Source organism: Theobroma umbraticum, unplaced genomic scaffold, assembly GCF_002168275.2.
Source record: "Theobroma umbraticum cultivar Fairchild unplaced genomic scaffold, ASM216827v3 scaffold_86.0, whole genome shotgun sequence".
NCBI classification, from domain to species: domain Eukaryota; kingdom Viridiplantae; phylum Streptophyta; class Magnoliopsida; order Malvales; family Malvaceae; genus Theobroma; species Theobroma umbraticum.
Window position 1 is genome coordinate 3,799,564 of NW_018397263.1, and position 22,272 is coordinate 3,821,835.

General features: G+C 33.1%; 2 protein-coding genes and 1 pseudogene across 3 annotated transcripts; 1 reads left to right on the forward strand and 2 right to left on the reverse strand.

The window, feature by feature from the left end:
• Nucleotides 1–5,446: 5,446 nt before the first annotated feature.
• LOC110420327 (dnaJ protein ERDJ2-like) lies at nucleotides 5,447–10,994 on the forward strand. Of its 2 annotated transcripts, none has more exons than XM_021433602.1 (11): nucleotides 5,447–5,652; nucleotides 6,041–6,284; nucleotides 6,383–6,478; nucleotides 6,824–6,944; nucleotides 7,051–7,157; nucleotides 7,267–7,484; nucleotides 7,809–7,986; nucleotides 8,104–8,223; nucleotides 8,717–8,803; nucleotides 9,429–9,539; nucleotides 10,004–10,994. In XM_021433602.1, the coding sequence occupies exons 2-11, from the start codon at nucleotides 6,099–6,101 to the stop codon at nucleotides 10,829–10,831; spliced, it is 2,052 nt and encodes a 683-aa protein (XP_021289277.1). In that variant the 5' UTR covers nucleotides 5,447–5,652; nucleotides 6,041–6,098; the 3' UTR covers nucleotides 10,832–10,994. The 2 variants fall into 2 exon arrangements, with proteins under 2 accessions (XP_021289277.1, XP_021289276.1); XM_021433601.2 differs by having other exon boundaries at nucleotides 5,448–5,665.
• A 109-nt stretch (nucleotides 10,995–11,103) lies between these two features.
• Nucleotides 11,104–13,492, reverse strand: LOC110420328 (tyrosine-protein phosphatase RLPH2-like). The gene is made up of 4 exons (XM_021433603.2): nucleotides 12,903–13,492; nucleotides 12,203–12,270; nucleotides 11,809–11,988; nucleotides 11,104–11,596 (listed from the first exon to the last, which is right to left on the reverse strand). The coding sequence occupies exons 1-4, from the start codon at nucleotides 13,447–13,449 to the stop codon at nucleotides 11,435–11,437; spliced, it is 957 nt and encodes a 318-aa protein (XP_021289278.1). The 5' UTR covers nucleotides 13,450–13,492; the 3' UTR covers nucleotides 11,104–11,434.
• Nucleotides 13,493–14,439: 947 nt separating this feature from the next.
• On the reverse strand, nucleotides 14,440–20,006 carry LOC110420708 (pleiotropic drug resistance protein 2-like; annotated as a pseudogene).
• Between the last annotated feature and the right edge of the window lie 2,266 nt (nucleotides 20,007–22,272).

The following is a 22,272-nucleotide window of genomic DNA, read 5'->3' on the forward strand; positions in this document are numbered from 1 at the left end:
AGGAAGTCTAAACTCTCCATTTTTGATTGGTTACATGCCAATTTGCATGTAACAGCACTTGTACGCATTAGACTAACAATTTATCACAAATTCTCTCCCTATATAATTGGTTTATAGTCAGAAATCAAATATTTCTCATCTAAGAATTTTAGGATATGCGATACATGTTTCAATTGCTCCACTATAATGTATAAAAATGGGTCTTCAAAGAAGGTTAGAAATATATGTTAGATATGAATTTCTATCTGTAATTAAATATCTAGAACCCTTAACAAAAAATTTATTCATGGTAAAGTTTGTTGATTATCATTTTTTTCATAATTAAAAGAAAGGGGATTCGAATCCTACTCTTTAGGTAATGGGATAATACATCAACGAATGAGCCAAATGCTCTTTAGGCATGGGGATAATGTTGATTGTCATTTTGATGAAATAATTTTTTCATCATTAGATGGGAGAAAACAAGCAGCTAGAAAAGAAAAATATCGTTGAATGTATTATCATTATTTAGTTTTAATTCTCGCAAAAATCAATATGAAAAAGAAATTCAAAAGATAATTAATTTATAAAATATAGCAAATCAGTTACCAGACGTATTTACTGACTTAAAGAGTGTAAACAAATCTCATATACTAGCTGCAAATGCTCTAATCATATTTGATGTCCTAGTAGGACAATTTGCTATTGCTAATGAGTCTAAGGCATGTTAAAAGCATGGGGAACCAATTGATTTCAAAGATAAAAACTTCAAAAAGAGACAAGAGTAAATATTTAAGATGGTTAGAAAAAGGACATAAAAACTCCAAAAGAGACCCTTGATATAACTTCACAAGAAATTCATATACCTGAAAAAAATGAAAATAAAAAAATCTCAATAAATTATGTCGTGATAGGGAAAAGATGAAATTAGAATGAAATAGACGTCGATAATATTTTTACATATAATGTAGCACTCAATATTATGAAAGAAAATGAGGATTTTGAATCTACATCTATTGAAGAATGTAGATATAGATATGATTCGCCAATGTGGAAAGACATTACTAAAGTAGAATTGAATTCACTAGCAAAATATGAGATTTTTAGACCTATAGTTCGTACACCGAATTGTGTAAAATTAGTGGGATATAATTAAGTATTTGTGCGAAATAAAATGAAAAAAATGAAATTGTAAGATATAAAACACAACTTGTCACCTAAGGTTTTACCCAAAAACCTAATAATGATTATGAAGAGACATACTCTCTTGTAGTGGATGTAATTACATGCTGATATTTAATTAGTCTGATAATATATGAGAAGCTTAAAATACGTCTGATAGATGTAGTTATGGCCTATTTATATGGCTCACTTGATAGTAATATCTATATGAAAATCTCTGAAAGATTTAAGTTGCTTGAAACTCAAAATTTGAATTGTCAAGAAATTTATTCAATCAAATTAAATAAATCTTTTCATAGATTAAAACAATTCTGGTGCATGTGATGTAATTGTCTCAGTTAATATTTGTTGAAAGAAGGCTACAGAAATGATTTTATATGTCTTTGTGTTTTTATAAAAAGATTTGAATATGAATTTGTGATAATTGCTACTTATGTTGATGATCTAAATATTATTAGAACTTTTAAAAAATTATCAAAAGTCGTGAATTATTTAAAGAAAGAATTTAAGATGAAAAACTTTGAAACATTAAAGTTTTTTTTTGGCCTTCAAATTGAACATTTGATAAATAAAATATTTGTCAATAACGATTTTTAGCAAAATTATATAGCACAAGTACTAAAATAATTTTATATGGACAAAACACATCTGTTGAGTTCATCAATAGTTGTAAGGTCACTAGATGTAAAAAAAAAACTATTTTCGACATCGTGAGGATAATGAAGAACTTCTTGATTTTGAAGTACTATGTTTTAATGTAAATGGAATAATAATGTATCTTGCTGGTAATACACGACCTAATATAGCATTTGTTGTAAGTTTATTAGCAAGATGTAGTTCTTATTCAATACCAAGATATTATAATAAAATAAAATATATACTTCGATATCTTTAAGAAGTAAGGGACATTGGTTTATATTACTCAACTGTATCAAAATCAAATTTAGTTAGTTATGCAGATACATAATATTTATCTGATCTACACAAAACTTAATCTCAGATAAGTTATTTATTCACATATGAAGATATGGCTATTTCATGGTGCTTTATAAAATAAATTATAATTACTATTTCTTCTAACCATGCAAAAATTTAAGCAATTCATGAAGTAAGTTGTGAATGTGTCTGGTTAAAATTTGTAACTCAACATATCTAAAGGTGATATTAGTGTTGAAAAAATTCAGTCAAGTGATAATCTAGCATATTTATTTATTAAAGCCCCTTCTACTGCGACATTTAAAAAATTAGTACAAAAGATTAGAACGCGTCATTTTAAAGATCCTAAATAATGCAGTCGTAAGGAAAATAAAATACGCATTATACTTTTTCTTTTATAAAGGTTTTTCCTATCAGGTTTTTCTTGATTAGATTTTTAATGAGACAGTATTTCAAAAACGTATGTTAGAAAAAAATTATGTACTCTTTTCCTTTACGTAAATTTTTTCCCATAAAGTTTTTCCTAGTAAGGTTTTAACGAGATATATTCTTAATACAATGGATATTTAATAGATAATGTTATGAATATATGTGTAAATATTCATTTTGTTATGTATATATAAATTTAGATATATATTAGATTGGATTAAGATTAGGATTTAATTCATTTATTTCATCTCTTAGTATTATATTTATTTTGTAAATTCTATCTAGATAATGGGTTATTAGTCTATAAATAAATTCTTCACTTCATTGGTAAATACATATTTGAATAAGATCTTACTTCCTCTAAACACTTTCTTTATAATTATTTTCTTTCTTTTATTGTCATTCTTTCAATTTATATTTCATAACACATTTCCTATTTTTAGTATTTATTTTACCAACATCTATAAATTATGTTGGCATGGTAAATAAAATTTTAAAGTGGTCTATCTTCTAAAATAGAAAACAAAAAATCAAAGTGATGTGGACACTTTAATGAGCTGGGCAAGAGCTCATGGCACTAGTGGGAGAAAGAATAAGGGTCAGGCTACCCCTTTCCCTTTTAGTCAAGACTCTTTGGATGTTGTTGGACAACCAAAATTGTAATTTTGACAATTTAACAGCAATAACAAAAGAATTTACAACTATTGTTTGCAAAATAGAGTATTTATATATTTTGATATAATATTTAAAAAATTATTAAATTATTTTAAAAAATTAAAATAAAGTTTTATTTTTTTATTACATTTAACCAAGTTTTTATATTTTACTTTGAGTCAAGTAAGTTGTTATAATTAACAATTACTTTAGTTAAAATATCATTTATCATTCTATATCATGTGTAGTTAATATAACATACAAACACATTATAATAGATGGTGATGTGTATGTTAATGTAGCATGATTGTAACATAATTGTAAACAATCCATTTTGCTCGAGGTGTTTCAAAATTTTGAAAGTAAAAATATATGAAAATAAGAAAAATATCAAAAGAAAAGCCAACATGAAAAAGGGTAAAGATAGATTTGCATTAATCTTAATTTTAGATGAATTTAAAAATTTAAAAGAGATTAGGTTAGATTGAATTAAAACTTAAGTGACCAATTTAATAAGAAATAGAATATATTGAATATAAATATACTCAAGTTGCAATGCTTAAAGGAGATGAAAAAAGAAAAACCTAGTGGACGTATTTGGTAGAGGAGAGAAATAGTTTTGGAGTTATTAAGTTTCGATTTTTTCTAAATTTAAAAAAATCGATTTAATTTGTAAAATAATTATTTCGATTAAAGGGAGAAATAAGAAAAAGAAGATCAAAAGGAAATATATAATCTCAATACGGTGTTGTTTTATGTTAGTTAAGGAGGAGATTTGTGGGCTTGGTATCTGGGTTCGCATAAACCCATTTGGGTAATCTTAGTCCATTAATTTGGTTTTTTTTTTTTGAGTTTTTCAATGAGTTTCATATTTATTTTTTTATATTAAAATTAGTTTAATTGATATTTTTCAGCATTGTGATTAAAGTGTTTTTTAATTTAATGGCCTTTGAGCTAATTTTTATTTTTATTTTTAATATTTTTATTTATATATTTTTAGATCATTTAAAAATTAGAAATATTATATAAATTTATGAAAATTTTCTGACGATGGAAATCTCAAGATTGCTAAAAAAAAGTGACTTTTTGAGAATTTTTTGGGTGAGAAAGTTTTTCAAAATTATATCATAAGAGTTTGGAGAATTGGAAAAATTTTTAGTACCAAGGATATCCATAAATATTTGAATAAATTATAAAAGATAAAATATAAAATTAAATAATAGAATCTAAGGATACTAAAAGAGATGGTTTCCTGAGAATTTTTAAGTGAGAAAATTTTTTCAAATTATGCCATTAGAGTTTAGAGATTTTGAAAAATTTTTGATTTTAAGAATTTTTATTTATTTATTTCAAAAAATTATAAATTATAAAAATAGAAAATAGATAAAGAAAATAAAATTGAATCCTGAACTAAAGTTTCTTTAAGAAGGTTAAAAGATGACACATAACTAATTAGGTACCAATTAAATGGGAATTATGAAAGTGCTAATACATTCCTAATACATAAATGATTATAGATTAAAATCTATTAAGATTTTATTATAAAAAATAGATTTAAGTCAATCCCATCCATACAAAAAAATCTATGGTGACTATAATTGAGTTTTAGGAATCACACAATGTGATAATGATGACATGATCATTAGATATTTTCATCTCATATACAATTAATTAATAATAACTAGTAAACTATTAGTTATAAGTATTTATTTAATTTTTATTTGATTTAAAATAAAAAAATATAAACTTGATTGAATACAATATAAGAATAAATGCTTATTTAAATTTACGTTTTAAAATAAAATATATAAACTTGTTTTCGTTAATTTGATGGCTTGACAATATTAAAATGATAATTTTATTTTTTTTAAAATTAAAAATTACTAAAATAAAATTTTTTATTTATTTAAAAAAGGTGCTCCCTTCTCTTGGGGAGTTGGGAGCACATATTGGTGTTTTTTTATATTTTTGTTTTTATTTTAAAAAGAATTAATAAAGAAAAATAAGTATTTTAATTTTTTAATTATTTTTATTAACAGTGTTTATACTTTCAAAATAGAGTGTTTATTTTAAAAATTAATAAACATATTTAAAATTTTGATTAAAACTTAAAAATGAGAAAGTATTTTACTTATTTTTTTATTTTATTTCAACCAAAACATATAACCGAAAAGAAAATACTTATCTACATATATATGTATATATATACATATACATTTATACATACGTATACATACATATGTATGTAAGCTCATTAATAGGTATTCTGCAATTTGAACGAGACCAACCCGACGCCTGGGCCTGGAGCTGAAGAAGCCTTCTCCCTGGATATCCCTTAACTTTACCTGCAAACCCACCCAAAAAAAAAAAAAAATCAAAACATCTTTCTTTCTAATTTACCAAATTAAGTTTGACGAATTTTCTCTTGTGCCCAAATTATTTGCTCGCTGCAGAGAAATTCGCTCAGCTCTGGTAGTTTAATAAGGTTGTTGTGTCTTCATTTGTTTATCAAATAAATTGAAGCATATGAACATATTGGTTTATTTATATGCTTTTTTTGGATGATAATTCATAGAAATTAGATATTCATGGTGCGGAAGTTTCCAGTTGCTGCGTCAATACTGGCCTTTGTCGGATTAATGCTATGATTTTTAATGTAAATGTAATTTTGGTGCCAAATATAAAGTGTAAACTATATCAAATTTGCCAGAACGTTTCTTCATTTGTTAATTTTATAGAATAAAGGTTTTTTTTTTTTCCAAAAGAAGAATTGGAGTAGGCCTATTCTGTATTGAAATTTTAGCTTTTTTTTTTTTTATTTAAGCATTGATGTTGATTCTTTGTCAAATTATTGTTACAGGGTTGTGTAAAGAAAAAATCAATTCCTTAAGTTTCCTTTTAATAGTAGAAAGGTCGATATGGCTGCGTCAGAGGAGAACAGTGCATTGTTCCCAATCTTCGTGTTGACTATAATGGCTCTGCCATTGGTACCATACACTCTAGTTAAGATATTAAATGCATTCTCGAAGAATACGATGACTATCCACTGCCAGTGTTCTGTGTGTTCTCGTTCTGGAAAGTATGGGAAATCTATTTTCAAACGGGTAAATTTGCTTCCTATATGGTTTTATTCATTGTTAGGAATGGTATGTTTGACTGACAATGCTCTGTATGTTTTTGATCCTTTGGTTTACTTTTGCAGATCTCAAACTTCTCAACATGTAGAAATTTGACCCTTGTACTTCTTTGGATTATCATGGTGATGCTGATATACTATATCAAGCATACAACCCATGAGGTACTCCATCTGTTGCTAATATCTGATGATCACATGATTTAATCTCATAGTTAGCTACTACCTCATCTGTTATAGGATGGAATTATAGGCTTTAGGTGAAGACTTTAATGGTCATGTGTGGATTTATGAAATTTAGTCTTGCATTCTTCCATAACTGATTTTGCAAACATGGAATGAATGGTCATATATTAATATCTTTGTGATCATGTATTAATATATTAATGCAAGCAACCTTTATTTTTATCAGTTTGTTTCTTTCATCAACGTTGTATACTCTGTGTGGCGTGCCTTGGGTGTTTCTCATGATAGTACATAATTCATCTGTCTATTTTTGTTGCTTCTCAGATTAAAGTGTTTGAGCCATTTAGTATTCTTGGTTTGGAACCTGGAGCATCAGATTCAGACATAAAGAAAGCCTATAGGAGACTTTCGATACAGTATCATCCTGATAAAAATCCAGATCCAGGTTATAGGTTTTATTTGTTGTTCCCATATATGGTTTTGGCAGCACTTTGGATTTCTTTTTGAAGACCTAATACCTATCCACCTTTTCTCCTCCCCTTTCTTCTCAGAGGCACACAATTATTTTGTTGAATACATTTCGAAGGCTTATCAGGCCCTGACAGATTCAGTCTCTCGGGAAAATTTCGAAAAGTATGGCCACCCAGATGGCAGGCAGGTAATAAAATTCCTTGGATTTGTCTTTAATTGCAGCAGAATAGCAGTTTCATGTTTGAGAGAGTTTGGTTCTGATTTGTCGTCCTATTTTCACTGGTTTCATAATTTAGGGTCTTCAAATGGGTATAGCCCTACCTCCATTTCTGCTGAATATTGATGGAGCATCAGGTGGAATACTTCTGCTGGGAATAGTTGGAGTATGCATTCTTCTGCCCTTGGTGTTGACTGTTATATATCTCTCAAGATCAGCCAAATATACTGGAAATTATGTGATGCATCAAACATTGTCTGCCTACTACTACTTAATGAAACCTTCTTTAGCTCCGAGGTACAAAGTTCCTCCTTGTTGATTTGCTACCTAATGTTTACTGTGAAAGACCTATAAAAAGGTCACTATTGTTTTGTGTTTGTAAATTTATAGAGACCTTGGACTGACATTCTTTCAGTAATGGCTAGAAATTTTCCCACCAGCAAACAATTCAACTAGGTGAATGACTGGGTCATTTCACCTTATTCCTTGTTGCATTGGCTTGACATGGTAGAGACTTGAAGTCAGATAGTTGAACTAAAAGCTATCATAAATTATACTTCTGTTGACCATGTTCAATAAGGTTTCATTTTGGTTTTCTCTAATAGTAGTCTATTTGTGCAGCAAGGTCTTGGATGTCTTCATAAAAGCTGCAGAATTCATGGAAATCCCAGTTCGGCAAAGTGATAGGGAGCCCCTTCTGAAATTATTCATGTTGGTCAGGAGCGAGCTGAACTTGGACCTTAAGAATATTCGTCAAGAACAAGCTAAATTTTGGAAGCAGCACCCAGCTTTTGTAAAGGTGGCTCATTTGCAGCCATGCCTTTCTATATGTCTTTCACTATCTTGTTACTCAAACACACTGAAGTTTGGGCTTATATTCTTGCTGCTTTACGTTACTTACCTTTCTACTTTTCAGGCAGAATTATTGATCCAAGCCCAGTTGACTCGTGAGTGTGCAGCTCTGCCTCCAGCTTTGTTGTGTGATTTTAGACGCATGCTTGAGCTTTCACCCCGCCTTCTTGAGGAACTAATGAAGGTGAATTTAGATTTATCAGCTCTTCTAGCACAATAATGGATTTGTTGCACACATTTTTTGAAAATTGTCACTTGTGTACATGCATCCAGATTCGAACATATTGATAAAAATAGCTCTGTATTTTTATTGTTTCTCGCAAGATCATTGACATTGTTCTTATAAATTTTCGGTATTGTTAGGCATCTAAGGGTTTTGAAGAATTGTCTAAGAAATCAAGTGCATTTACCATCTTCATCTTCTTCAATAAAGAAGTGCAAAAGAACAAGTTATTTCCAATCTATTGCAACTCCTCATCCTAATCATAATCTTTTAAATAATTGAATTTCCTAGAATGCAAAGCCATAATGCTCTGTAGCTGGCACTGATGTGTGAGTGTGTTTACTAGGTCCTCAGCTATCTTATTCTACTTTTCTGAACAAAAGAATGCTCGCAAGTCATAATATTCTGCATTCTTTGGAAGTTTTATCAGTCATTATGTTATATATGAAAACAGATGGCATTAATACCACACGCTGCTCAAGGGCATGGGTGGTTGAGACCTGCAATTGGTGTGGTTGAGCTTTCTCAGAATATCATTCAGGTGTGTTTTTATGCTCCTTTTTTGGAATCTATTCTGTTGTCTGGAATTTGGTGCTTTCCTTGTGTATGACTTTACTGAACACTTTCGGTGCCAATATTATGTTTAGTTACCTCTATCCATGTAGTCATTTGCAACATACCAAAGAGAAAAATGTTAATTACAAGGTATGCCTACGCAGCTTAAATATTAAATGGTTTGCTGCATATTCTGGAAGGATCAGTTTCCTAAACTAACACAAAATAGGCTTTGTTGATGAGAATTAGCAACCTGTGTTGCCTAATAGAGATTGAAGTGGAATATTAACATTTGGTTTGCACTACCATCATATCAGTTGCCAATGTTTTTGTGTGTGGCACCTTTGATAATCCTTGCTTTTTTCCGTTTTCATTTTATTCCTATTGCATTTGACCTATAAATGTCAAAGGTTTCTTACCTGCCATTTTAGTGACAATTTTGTACCAAATCTCTATTCATAAACTTTCTCTTCTAATAATTCTATAGGTTGGGCCTTCACTGCCAGGCCTTCAATTCCATTTGTTCTAATACTGTTTTTTTTTTGCTGCATAAGTTCATTCTCTTTTCTTTTCTCTACCAAGTGATTAATTTTATTTATTCATTGAACCAGGCAGTTCCGCTAAGTGCTAGAAAGAGTGTTGGGGGATCGAGTGAAGGTTTTGCACCCTTTCTACAGCTGCCTCACTTTAATGAGGCCATGGTAAAAAAGATAGCAAGGAAGGTAATACATTGCTTATTTTATTGGTTTTTGTACTCCACTAAAGAGTCTTGATGCTTCTGCAGTAATTCTATGATGCCACCTGTATATAGGCATCTTTTCGGGATTTATTGCTTTGTTGCTTGGTTATTATTCTGCATCTCAAGTCACACTGTATGTCAACCATTTGGTCATGTTTTTTGGATTAAGTTATTTGTGGAAGAGGCAGAAAAACACTGGTTCATTAGCAAAGCCTCCGAGACTTCAGGTTGAAATTTTCACATTGATGGCCGTAGTTCAATTGTCTTAGAAAGGAGGTGAAAATGCTACGTTCTTACTTGTACGGATTGATAAATGCTCTATAAAACAAGATGTTGCCTTGATGTTGTGATGTAACATGCATGAATCATGACATGGCATTGTTGAACATTTTGCATCTGTTTCCTATTATTCTTTAGTTTGAAGAATCTCTTTCATTATGACTGCAGAAAATGCGAACTTTTCAAGATTTCCGCAACTTGACCTTAGAAGATCAAGTTGAGCTGCTGACTAAGGTTGCAGGGTTATCTACTGGTGAAACCAAAGATGTGGAGATGGTTCTTGAAATGATGCCTTCCTTGACAATGGATGTCACATGTGAGACAGAAGGTGAAGAGGGGATACAAGAGGGTGATATTGTCACGATGCACGCTTGGATCACGCTTAAGCGTGGGAGCGGTCTTGTTGCTTCTCTTCCTCATGCTCCTTACTTTCCCTTCCACAAGGAGGAGAACTTCTGGCTACTGGTTGCTGACTCTGTCTCCAATGATGTTTGGATCTCCCAAAAGGTTAGCTTCATGGATGAGGCTGTGGCCATAACAGCAGCATCTAAAGCAATTCAAGAGTTGAAGGAAGGTTCAGGGGCAAGTCTGAAGGAGACAAATGCAGCTGTTAGAGAAGCCGTTGAGAAAGTAAGGAGTGGGTCAAGGTTAGTAATGTGCAAGTTTCAGGCTCCTGCTGAGGCAAATTACAATTTGACTGCATTCTGCTTGTGTGACTCTTGGATTGGTTGTGATAAGAAGACAAACTTAAAGATGAAAATAATGAAACAGAGTCGAGCAGGTACAAGGACAGGTCCCTTGTCAGAAGAGGGAGCAGTCATGGAAGGGGAGATTGGGGAGGAAAAGGAGGAAGAAGATGGATATGATGATTATGAGAGTGAATACAGCGAAGATGAAGAGGACGGACAAGATTCTAAGAGGAATGGAGCTTTGGCCAATGGTGCTGTTGATAATAAAGGAAATGGATCAAGCTCTGAAAGTTCCGACAAGGAGTGAAAAACTTTTTATTTTTGGTTTTTCCTTTCTGGGAATACAGGGGGAGGTGATGGATCCCATTCATTTCTTTTATATTGTAACATTTGATTATAGGGTATACCAATCCACATCGTACTATGAACTTAAATGCCATTATGCTTGTCTCATAGAATTCTTAAAACCATTAACTGTATCTGTTGATTAACTTCCGTTAGTGCATTCAGTTTTCCTGTTCCAAAACCAAGACATTTCACAAGTTCTTTCCGAAACCCACTTGAGCCAGAAGCAGCAAATCAAGCGGAAATGATCATGGATCTGTCTCCTGTTTCTCTAAAATTCCAACCAACAAGAACCTTCGAAGACAGAACATATGCTATAATTGACATATTTGACAACTTGCAGAAGAATCCAGTCAGGCAATTTAAATATTATTGACTGGTTTCCAAATTATCTATAATTGAGATATAACCAACTGATTAACAAGAAAAATTATAAGTGCCTCCAAATTCACTTTCATTACTATGGGCTGGAAGTTACTTCATGTCCCAAAATCAAGGGCTTCTATGCTTTGTTGAATTTGTAAAGGACGTAGGTATAAAATGACTATCTTTTAGAACCTTAAAACTAAGGAATATTATCTGTGTCACGAACTATCTTCATTGAAGGAAGCAAGACTGCAGCCACCGGATTACTCTCCAGTCCTCCACCTTCATCAATAACCAGCCTAAGGCCATCGATGAGAAGTTTCCCATGGTGACCACTTATCATAATTGTCTCAGTCAGCTCCTGCAAGTATTCAACACCAAACAATCGATCACTCGGCTTTCATATCATGACAATCATGTTATTAAGCCCACAAAAGCTGCACAGTACCCCTCCTAAAAGGAAGCTTCACTGGAGTTAAGAAGTTGATCGTCAAGTCTATCTATCTATATATTAAGGACAACAATGTCAAAGATAGATAAGAGTTGTGTCATAGGTAGTGAACTATTCATTACCTTGGGGATATCCCAAACATCCTTCCTCCCGCTTAGAGCTGTTACCTTGGGCACTCGGGTGTCTCGGGCTTTCAAAAATTCAAGCTGCTCTTGGACATTTTTCCCTCTCTCTAAACCAGCATGTACAGCAACCAATTTACAATGTTTAAGTCCTTCCTCGGTCTCTATACAGACATCATCCTGGAGAAATGCACATTTAAAATACTCACTAATTTTACCACCTTTATTCAGTAGTCATGCTATAACATTATAACTAATCTTCACATTATTGTTCCAGAAAACTAAAGAATTGCTTCTAACTTACTTTGTACTATTCACTGTAAAGTATTTACCACATTCTCATCACACACCAGTGTTCTAAAAGCTAAGAAAAGCCAGAGAGAAGAAGGAATACCTCTTCATGAACCCAAACCATATCAGCTAGAAATTTCTTGTGGTCTTCAGGAACTGCCTTGACCAAATCTGCAGACAACAACAATCCTTCTTTCAAATAAAAATTAAGATATCTGAATCAATGTTAATTGTGAGCAGAAAATATCTTGTCTTAGATTAAAAAGGAGTAACTCAATCCAGAGGAACCCAATTACAATCTGTTAACTAAAATTATAAGAATAAAATCCCCATTGAAATGTAAACAACTAAGATAACCCTCAAGTGCAATAAGCCAATTGAAAATAACAATTAGAAATTATGCTAATCAGACACAAGCACCTAATTCAACATACTAACTAAGAAGAGGTCAAACACAATCAGTCCTTCAAAAACATACAATCTAGAACCATACCATGAATGAATCAAGAATCCATTTGCCACTTAATATTTTGATCATACCCTCAAAATCCAAAATCTCAATTGAAATTGAATGACGAAGAATCAAACACAATAATCCATTGAAAAATGAATATCTTAGAATGTAAATCTCCATTTACCATTGAATTGTCCAAACCATTACCCAAAAGCCACAAATTGTAAGTTATCATTTGAAAACCAAGAATAAAGCTCTAACTAAAAAACCACCTTGATTAAAGGCAGAGCCATATATGGAAAAAGCCAACCATCCAAAATAATAATAATAAAAAAAAAACATGCATTACCAGCAGATCCATGAGATACTCCATAAGACTCGAACGTAGGAGCAGCATCATAAATGGAACCTTTATACTCCAACCCTTTGGCAGCATTAAACTTAGCCTTAATCCAACCACTCCATCTCCTCGCTTGCAAATGCATCTTTTCATACCCTTCTCCCTTATACCACCCTTCTCTTTCCTCATTATCCGCATACTCTTCCCACGTGTCCTTCGCTTCAAACTCCCCCGGCAACACCCCGACAAACCCGGCGAAAGCAAAGTCATGGTTTCCTGACAAAAAAACATGCTTCTGATTCGGATATTGCCTCGGCAAAGAGACTAAGAAATCGATTACTCTGCGTGTGTCGGGTCCACGGTCACAGTAGTCGCCTAGGAAGATGATGGTGGCGGTGTTGAAGGATTCTGGGTCGATCTTGGATTGGAGGTTGGACCAGAGATTGACAATTTTGGTGATGTAGCCATGGATGTCTCCTATGCAGATTACGGTTCTGGGTTTATAGGCGGGATCTGTCATTTTTGGGGTTCGGTCGGGAGTTTGGGAAGTTATCATCGGCAGAAGTGGCCAGCTTATATACGCCACAACTTCAGCTGGGTAGAAACTAGAACGCACATGTAAATATTTTTAATACTATTTGGCATTTTGTTTGTATAAATAAAGCTTTACCCATTGTTTATTTTCCTAAACAAGAGTTAAGTTTGGATTCCATATTGTTCACTATTATGACTGGTAACTGATGATTAAAAAAAGTTTAATCTTAACTTCCAAAGTCTAGAAATTAAGGTCACTATCATATAACAGAATTAATACTTATAATTTATTGCTTTCAATAATTTGATTATTCATTATCAAAAATTTTTTTATTATAGGCTAGTAATGTCTCAATTATAAATTAAAAAAATTATGATAATTACTTGGTTTAGCTATCTAAACAGAGAAATTGCTAATTCCAAGTCCCAATGAGTAAAACTGTAAAACCCTCTAATGGATGCATTTTTCTTGGAATCAGCATCTACCAGCGTTGAATTGAAGCAACTGAATTATGGCATCGAAACTTTGTCCCCTGCCTTAACTTTTGTTTCAGTCTACGGAGGTTGCCTTAATCTCCTTCACATTTTTATCTTTACCTTGTGCCCATTAATGTGATGGGAATTTTGTTGGACTGACGTTATACTCTTTGTGTTTGTTCACCCGCATTCAGTGACCAAAAAGAGAGAAAAACAAAGAGCATGTGTGATAAATTGCAGGAGACACATCCATTAATGGTAGTGAAGGATGGAGTAATAAATTCTTTGCTAGGTTAAGGTCAACAGATGGAATGAACAGAATTTTGCATGGTCTCAGCGGTACTGCTAAGGTATAGCGCCAAAAACTGAGAGCAACAAAGACAATGTTAGATGAAGTCACTCAATGCTCAAATCTTTCAAGAAAAAGAAACAAAAGGAATGCTGTTGGCCCTTACGTTTTCCCCATCCATCGACTATGCTTATAGTTTGGTTTTCTAACCTACAGGTATACTCCTAAAACTAACATGAAACGTGGTTATCTCCTTTGGAAGTTGAGGAACTTGATACCATAAGCAAATACTAAGAAGAAGAGGAGACACCGGCCAATATGAGCCGCGACAACGATTGGAAGGAAGTCATATTCAAAGCCTAAGTAGTCTTTAAGAAAGCCCTTGACTGGCACACTGTAGAGGGTCCTTTTGATTAGGGACAGAGGACGTGTTGTAATGAGTGAATTGGGATGTGTTAGAGGCGACAAAGAGGAAGATTGGAGTAGTCCTTGAAACGTAAGTACTTTGGGTGGCAGGTGGTGAAGGATGAGAAAAGTGGAGAAAGTGACGGATTACGGCAATTGGGAAAAGTTAAAGGACAAGAATATTTGTAGGAATCTAGAGAGAGCTTTCAAGGCAATCTTTTTGCTAAGTCTAAAAAAATCCCTCTCCTTATGTCCCAACCTCCTATTTATACTGAATAATAACATTTTCTTAGGAGTAGTTGGGAAAGCACGTTTAATCATGGAGAACGTGCTTATCATGTAAGGGCAGTTGAAGAACGTTTTGCGAGATATTAGAAGAATGACAATGTAGTTGAGTAGTGGGTATAAGTTTTAAGTAAATGGAATAGTGGCATTTGATAATGTGTCACGTGTATTTTTAAGAAGTAAGAAAGAATAAAAAGGGTAAAGCACATGTACTTCAAAGAAAGGCTAAGAGTAAATCTTCTTAACTATCTCCATATCTGAGCCACCAAGCCAAACTCTCTAGAACATCCCACATGTGAAGGTAACTTATAAACCCTGTCACTTGTTCTGAGTTACTTTCACTTTCCCATACAAATAGTTGTTCCATGCTTATAACACTTTGAACGCTTCTACGGTTGAAATCCCGTAACTTTCTATGGTTGGAACTATCTTGGGCGCTTCTGCACTTGGAACGCCCTTGGGTGCTTCTGTACTTGGAACGCCCATGGGTGCTTCTATGGCCCTGGCTGCTTTTATTCTTGGAATGCCCCTAGCTGCTTCTGCGCTTGGAACATCCCTAGACGCTTCTATACTTGGAACACCCTAGGTGTTTCTGTGTTTAGAACACCCCTAGGTGCTTCTGTACTTGAAACACCCTAAGCATTTCTGTGCTTGGAACACCCTTAGGTGCTTCTGTGCTTGGAACGCCCCTTGGTGCTTCTACGCTTGGAACTCCCTGGGCGCTTCTGTACTTGGAACGCCCCTGGGCGTTTCTCCGCTTGGAACACCCTGAGCTCTTCTGCACTTGGAATGCCCTTGGGTGCTTTTGTACTTGAAATACCTTGGGCATTTTTGTACTTGGAATGCCCTTAGGTGCTTCTGCACTTGGAATGCCCTTGGGCGCTTCTATACTTGGAACACCTTGGGCGTTTCAGCTCTTGGAACACCGCAAGGAACGCTTGGAATGTAATTATTTTGTAAAACCAAAATTGGGTATCTACACCCACTACTCTGTCCAGGGATCTCAAGAAGATCATTCTTGTCGCCCACTTGACAGGTCACAACCCCACATAGTGTCCAAGGCACGAGAAAGCCCCACTAGTACCACATCCACCATATAGGGATTTGCCGCAATGGGTGAATAAAGCAAATTTTTGGTTTTTTTTCTTAAAAAATTTTTCAAATGGATTAGATTATCAAACCAACAAGCTAATCAGAAAGAGTAGTTAATGACTTTGAGATGACTTATCGTCCTAGGAAAGAGAAAACCAAAGAACAAGTTCCAGAAACTAAGGTAGAAGGACATGACAATTGCGGTAGTTTGATGGCCCGGTGTTAGAGCAACAATTATCATCCCGTATAGAGTGAAGTAGACAAAGCATGTTAATATGTAGTAGTAGAACCATAAGAATTTTTCGACCTTCCACTTAAATCCGATCATCATGTCAAGAGGCAAAGTGTAAATGAGCGTTTAAATTACAATATAAATGATTTCTATGGCCACTTGAAGAATAAAGTATTGTTCTTTAAGTCTAGCATTCAGTGGTAAGTTTGGGAAAAGTTAAGTTCCTCAGGAATAGAAAGGGGAGGAAGAAAACCAATCAAGTTCTTATGTAGAAGTGAAAAGTTTTACCTGAGCAAATGCATAAGGTAGTTTAGAATACATCTCGATCGCTCTGTCACGGTAGAAGACTGTTCTCTCTTTTGCAACAATAGATTGCACAACAGAAGCATTTGTTGCTCTGAGGAAAAACATGGCAGAATACATTGCTCCAAGAAGATTAATAAGATCTAGTTGTTTGTTTCAGTACATGAAAATATTTTTGGTTAATGCCAAATTTTCGCTCAATAGTAAACAAATAAATGTGTCATAGTGCCTAGACCACATTTTTTCGTAATTCTTCAATTTAATCGAAGAAAGGAAAAGTAAGACTTACATATTTTCTCCTTTGTTCTAGAAGATGAGACCGAATAAGATTCCAATAATTATCTTTGTAAAGAACCTAATGGTATTGTATTGAGCATTCCTCCAGTAAGACCAGTACCGTTTCCAGAAGCAGGCATTGCATTGAGTGAGGAATGGTTGGGAGAATTTGGTTGGGAAGAAGAGATCACTGGAGCCTGAAGTTGGTGTACTAAATTCTTTGATAAGTTCTTGATTCCTCTTGTAAGTTTGTTAGAAGAAAAAACAAAAAAACAAAAGAAATTAAGCACAATGTATTTATTAGTCTTGGGCCTGTGAAGGGGAAAAAAATTAATGTCTAAACTATGTCATTTCAGTTAAACTTACTGATAAAGTGAAGAATTGGCGTAAATTTTGCAAAATCCACATTCAACTAAGCCTCAATAGGTGGAGAGTTGATTTCAAGCATCCATGTTGCTGGATTATATCCATCCCTGATCATTAGAACCCCGTTGACAACCTGTAGGAGAAGATGCAATTTAATTAGCTCTTGCTGCATTTTCTCTTAGAGGAAATACTTAGACAGTCTTTGTTAAGTATCTAATTGGGATTTACTAAGGGGGAAATACATTGTATATGTGATAAGACAAACAGAAATTTTCACCTCCAAATAATCTATAAGCTTGTGAGAGTAGTGACCAAAAGGTCCAGCATAAATGACTTGCCTTTCTCTTTTCATCAACAGCAACCGCAACAAGCATAATACCAAGTTGAGTGTAGGTAATATAAATTAATTAAAAAAGAACAAAAACAAAGGTGGAAAAGTTCCCCAAAAGGACTTTAGTGGTTTGAATTTACCTCATCAAAAGCTTCAAAGATGTCAATGTTAGGCTGGTGAATAGTGCACATGACAGCTCTTCATGTATCCACAGTATTTTTTACTGTGCACATAACAATTGCAGTAGTTCTAGCATCATGTCCAAAAGTTGGCTCATCCATAAAGATGATAGAAGGATTAGCAACCAACTCTATTGCTATTGTCAACCTCTTTCTTTGTTTTGTTGAAAGACCATCAACACCTAGTAGTCCAACTAAAGTATGCCTAAGGGGTTGGAGCTCAACTAACTCTATTACTTTGTCAATAAACATCTAAACAAAGGCAAATATTGAAAAATGTAGGTTATAATAGGAACTTTGCTTATGAGAAGATGAAAAAAAGAGAAAAAGAGATTTCCATGGAATTTAAAGAAATAATGTTTTTATCAACCTTTCTAGTCTTGGTGTCTATGTCAGAAGGAAGACGGAGCGAAGCTGAGCACACAAGAGATTCATAAACTGTAACATTTGAGGTGTGAATGTCATTTTGTTCACAATAACTGCTCACAAGAGTAAATGTTGCTTGGTTCTTTTTGTAACCTGAGATGCTAATATTTCCCTTAATGTATCCTCTTGTTTTCCTTTTTGCTAATACGTCCGTCAAGGTGGTCTTTCCAGCACCAGTGACACCCACTAATGTTGTTAATATCCCTGATCTGAAAGCACCACTAACATCTCATAGCAATTGAAGACGATCCTCTGTAATCCCTTGAGCCTTCATTTCCTAGTAAAGAAACCAAGATTTCACCTCAATGTTTACTCGTTAAGGCAACTGACTTGCTGATTCCTTTAGCTAAGTGCGATGTTGAAAGGGCAACGATGTTGTGAGTGGTTATGGTGGATACCCCTTCTAGGCTATGGTTGTTCTATGCTATTATGCTGCCCCATGCTATTATTTTTGCGATATGTTGTTATGTGTGGTTATGGTGGATACCCTTGTTAGGCTTTTTACTGTTCTATGCTGTTATACTGACCCATGCTATTATTGTTACGATTGGATTTCCTGTGAGGCTTGGCATATAGGCTGCTAAGTTCTGCATAACAACTTATGATGTTGCTTATCTGACTGCTAGTTAGAGGTTATTCTATTTCAGTTATGTGATGCTTAGAAGCTTACGGTGTCGCCTGATATTGCTTTATATGCTGTGTAGTGGGATTCGCTCATCTGGTGTTTTCTGGATTTTAGATACAAATATGTATTGTATTTAAGCGTAATTTTTCTTTTCTACTTATGTTCCTTTTTCTGTCCTATGGCTGCTCCATGTCTTTATGGAAGAGCAGCTATCATGTATGGTTTTTTTTGGGGAATGATTGCATTATTAATAAAATGATTTCCTTTAATTAAGGAAAAAAGAAAAAATGTAAGTTATAAAACACAAAGTGAAATGTTTAAGATAATAAGTAACTTACCTTAGGCATATTCACATGTTAGTTAATATGGTTGAATGCAAGTGAAAGGGGTTGGAAAGGTAAAACCATTCCTTTTCTAGGTGCTTGTCCTGAAGAGTTTCTCAATCGCATATAAATACCTGTAATCATTTAGAAAGGTTAAGCATTCATAAAAAGATGGCATAACTTGAATTAATATAAGTTTTGATGACAAATTCACATTAACTTTTGAACTTAAAGATTAAAAAAAAATGCTTACTTGCCTTTTGGTCGTTTCCCTACATATGGGTTTTTAGTCTTCTTATTTTCATTTTCATCAACAATTACTACTTTGGAATCACCCAGGGATGAAAATCAATTAACCCACACATTAGCAGCGAGTCAATGTTGGAAATTAATTCAAATACAACCAATTGTATGCGTAAATGAGAAAATGTCACTGACAATTAAGGAAAGCCAATGCTTCGATAAACAAAATGTTGAAGAGAACAGAGAACCCAAAGAGTGCTCCAACACATATCCAAGACCAATTATCCTCAATAAAGAAGCCTTTAGACTTAAGAAGAACTTTCCCAACTGTTGGTGGGTCAATTTTAGGGTCTGTGTTGTTCTGCATTAGATAAATATTTGTAAGACATTGATTAAGGCTTACGGTAAAGAAAATTATAAATGTCTGTCCAAAGTTTATACAATTATATGCACCAAAACAGAAACACCAAGACAATTATACTTGAGAAGATCTTACACTTGAGCATTTGGCTCATTGGTTAGTGCATTATCCTCCTGCCTAAAGAGCAGGATTCAAATCCCATTTTCTCTAATTATAAAAAAATAAAAAATAAAAACTCCAAGACAATTGTACTTGAGAAGATCTTACGATACTCCATCTGTTGTTGAGGAATTCGTTCATGACTATGGCATTCTATGCATAAATCATTGGAGACATATAGTAGCCCTAGATCATCCATGGCTCAATATCATCTATAAGTAGACAACGCGTTAGAATGCTTGATCTGAAAGCAAAAGCTACAGATGAAACAATAAAAGAAAGCAAAGGAGAAACTACAACTATCTTTTTGTCATAATGCTAGGGTCCGAGAACCTAATCACTAGATGTGGGAAAAAACTTAGGTTGGGAGTTGCCACCTATCTTTTTGCATATGTGTGACTGGCCACCTTCTAACTCGATTCTAATCAACAAGGTCTTAAATTAATTTCAAGTTTGTTGAAAAAATTTTAAACTGGTCTATGATTTTTAGGGACTGGGTTCGGGAGTACGGTTACACACAGGGAAGATTAACACCCCGTGACACCCGTTCCATGAGCGGTACCATTTAATCTTAGGTTATCCTATTGAAATCTAAACTATTGATGTTTTCTTAATCTTTGTTTATTAGTTAATCCTTTATTATATTAGTAGATTAAATCTTTTTATTCGAACTTACGGAAGCACATGATGCAATTACAAAATGATGCCATGATTTATCAATTTTAAATAATGAGAACAACAACCTTGTATTGAAAAACTGTTCGTAGACCATCCCAACGCTTTGGTGAGGTCTTGACGTTTTCCTCACCTAGGGATATTCCAAGAAGAACTCGTCTTTACAAGTTCTTTGAAGAAATCCCATCCTCGGAGTTCCCATCTCATTAACAAAACATATGTGGCATGCTATGATAAAATGAAATTATGATGTTTACAGAAGCACACTTAAACATGGTTTAGGTAATTTATAATTTATGGAACAACGTATTTAATAATTTAGGGTAATTTACTACCTTATTTATTTATTTACTTATTTGTATATATCCATTTTGGAAACTTGCTACTTAAGTCACTAACCTTTAATTAATACTATGGGTTAATATATTTTATTTAACTCTACATTTCGTATTTAGTAAATAAATAATTAATTATTTAATATTTAAATTTTAATCTAATTAATTTTATTTAGTGATAGTTGTTTAAGCTAAGTAACTAACTATATCAATCTAGATTTAAATATAACATTATATAAATTTATTTCTTTAACATTTAAAATGATTATTTGAGTTAATAGGTATTGGAATATATAGAGTTTGGATTTATCTCGATGTTTCAGTGAAAATCCTCTTCGAATCTTGCACTTAAGAAATTCACCCAGAAAGGGACAACTTTTTGCCCATTTTGGGTGAAATTCTAGCATCGGATTAATTCAAAGTAACCATTTTATTTTAACATTTATAATTTTGTATTATATTGTATGCTTTTATATTTATAAATACCTAAACAAATTTTGTAATATAAGTATTTCATTTCTTTTACCTATATAACCTATTTATGTTTCATCTTCTCTCCCTATATATACTCATCCTTATAACTCGCATAAAATCTATATTTCACGCAATTTAGTATCATTCTATTTCATTTTTAATATATGTTTTTATTTTATGTTTCCTTGTACCCTTATATTTTCATAAATTTACAATACCAAGTATTTTATAATTATGTGTAACATTTCACTAGTTACTACATTTTATATTCCATTCTTGACATTTTATAGTTTGAGTGGGGTTCCTCATCTATATTGGCTTTAATCTAAGTGAATTTATTCCTAACACAAACTTTTTATTTTCACTATATCTAACTTCCACCAAAATCTACTTTTGTAATTAAATGCTTATTTATTTATCTATATGTTTTTACTATTGAATATATCTGTAATTTTTTTGATACATATGTATATTTCAGCCTAAATTTATCACCATCATTTCTTAGCCATTTGTTATTTATTTATTTTTATATATGCATAATTTTTAACTCACTAAGTCTACTATCTATTATGTTAAAGATTTTCATTTTTAGCTTTCATATATATTACTTTTTATGTGCATAAATTTCAAACAACACCAAAAAAACAATAAAACTACTATAACACTATTACATAACTAAAAAACAAGAAATTAAAATATCACAACTTTAACAGTTCAAACCTAATTCATTATTCCATGAACAGATCCATTACCTACTAGGTCAAATTTAACCCACTGTTCCAAATGGGTTCAAGCTCCACTAGGTGTCAAAGGTTGCTCCCAGTCCGGCCTGGTTCGAAATGATTTGTTCCAAGTGCACCGCTTGAGGGAAAAAGGAAATGCCTTTCTTTCCCTAGCCATGCGACGTCGTTTAGAGACCCCCACTTTAAGTAAATTTCTTTCCTTTCTTCACTTTTCTCTTTCCTCCTCTTTCCCTAAAACTGGTTACT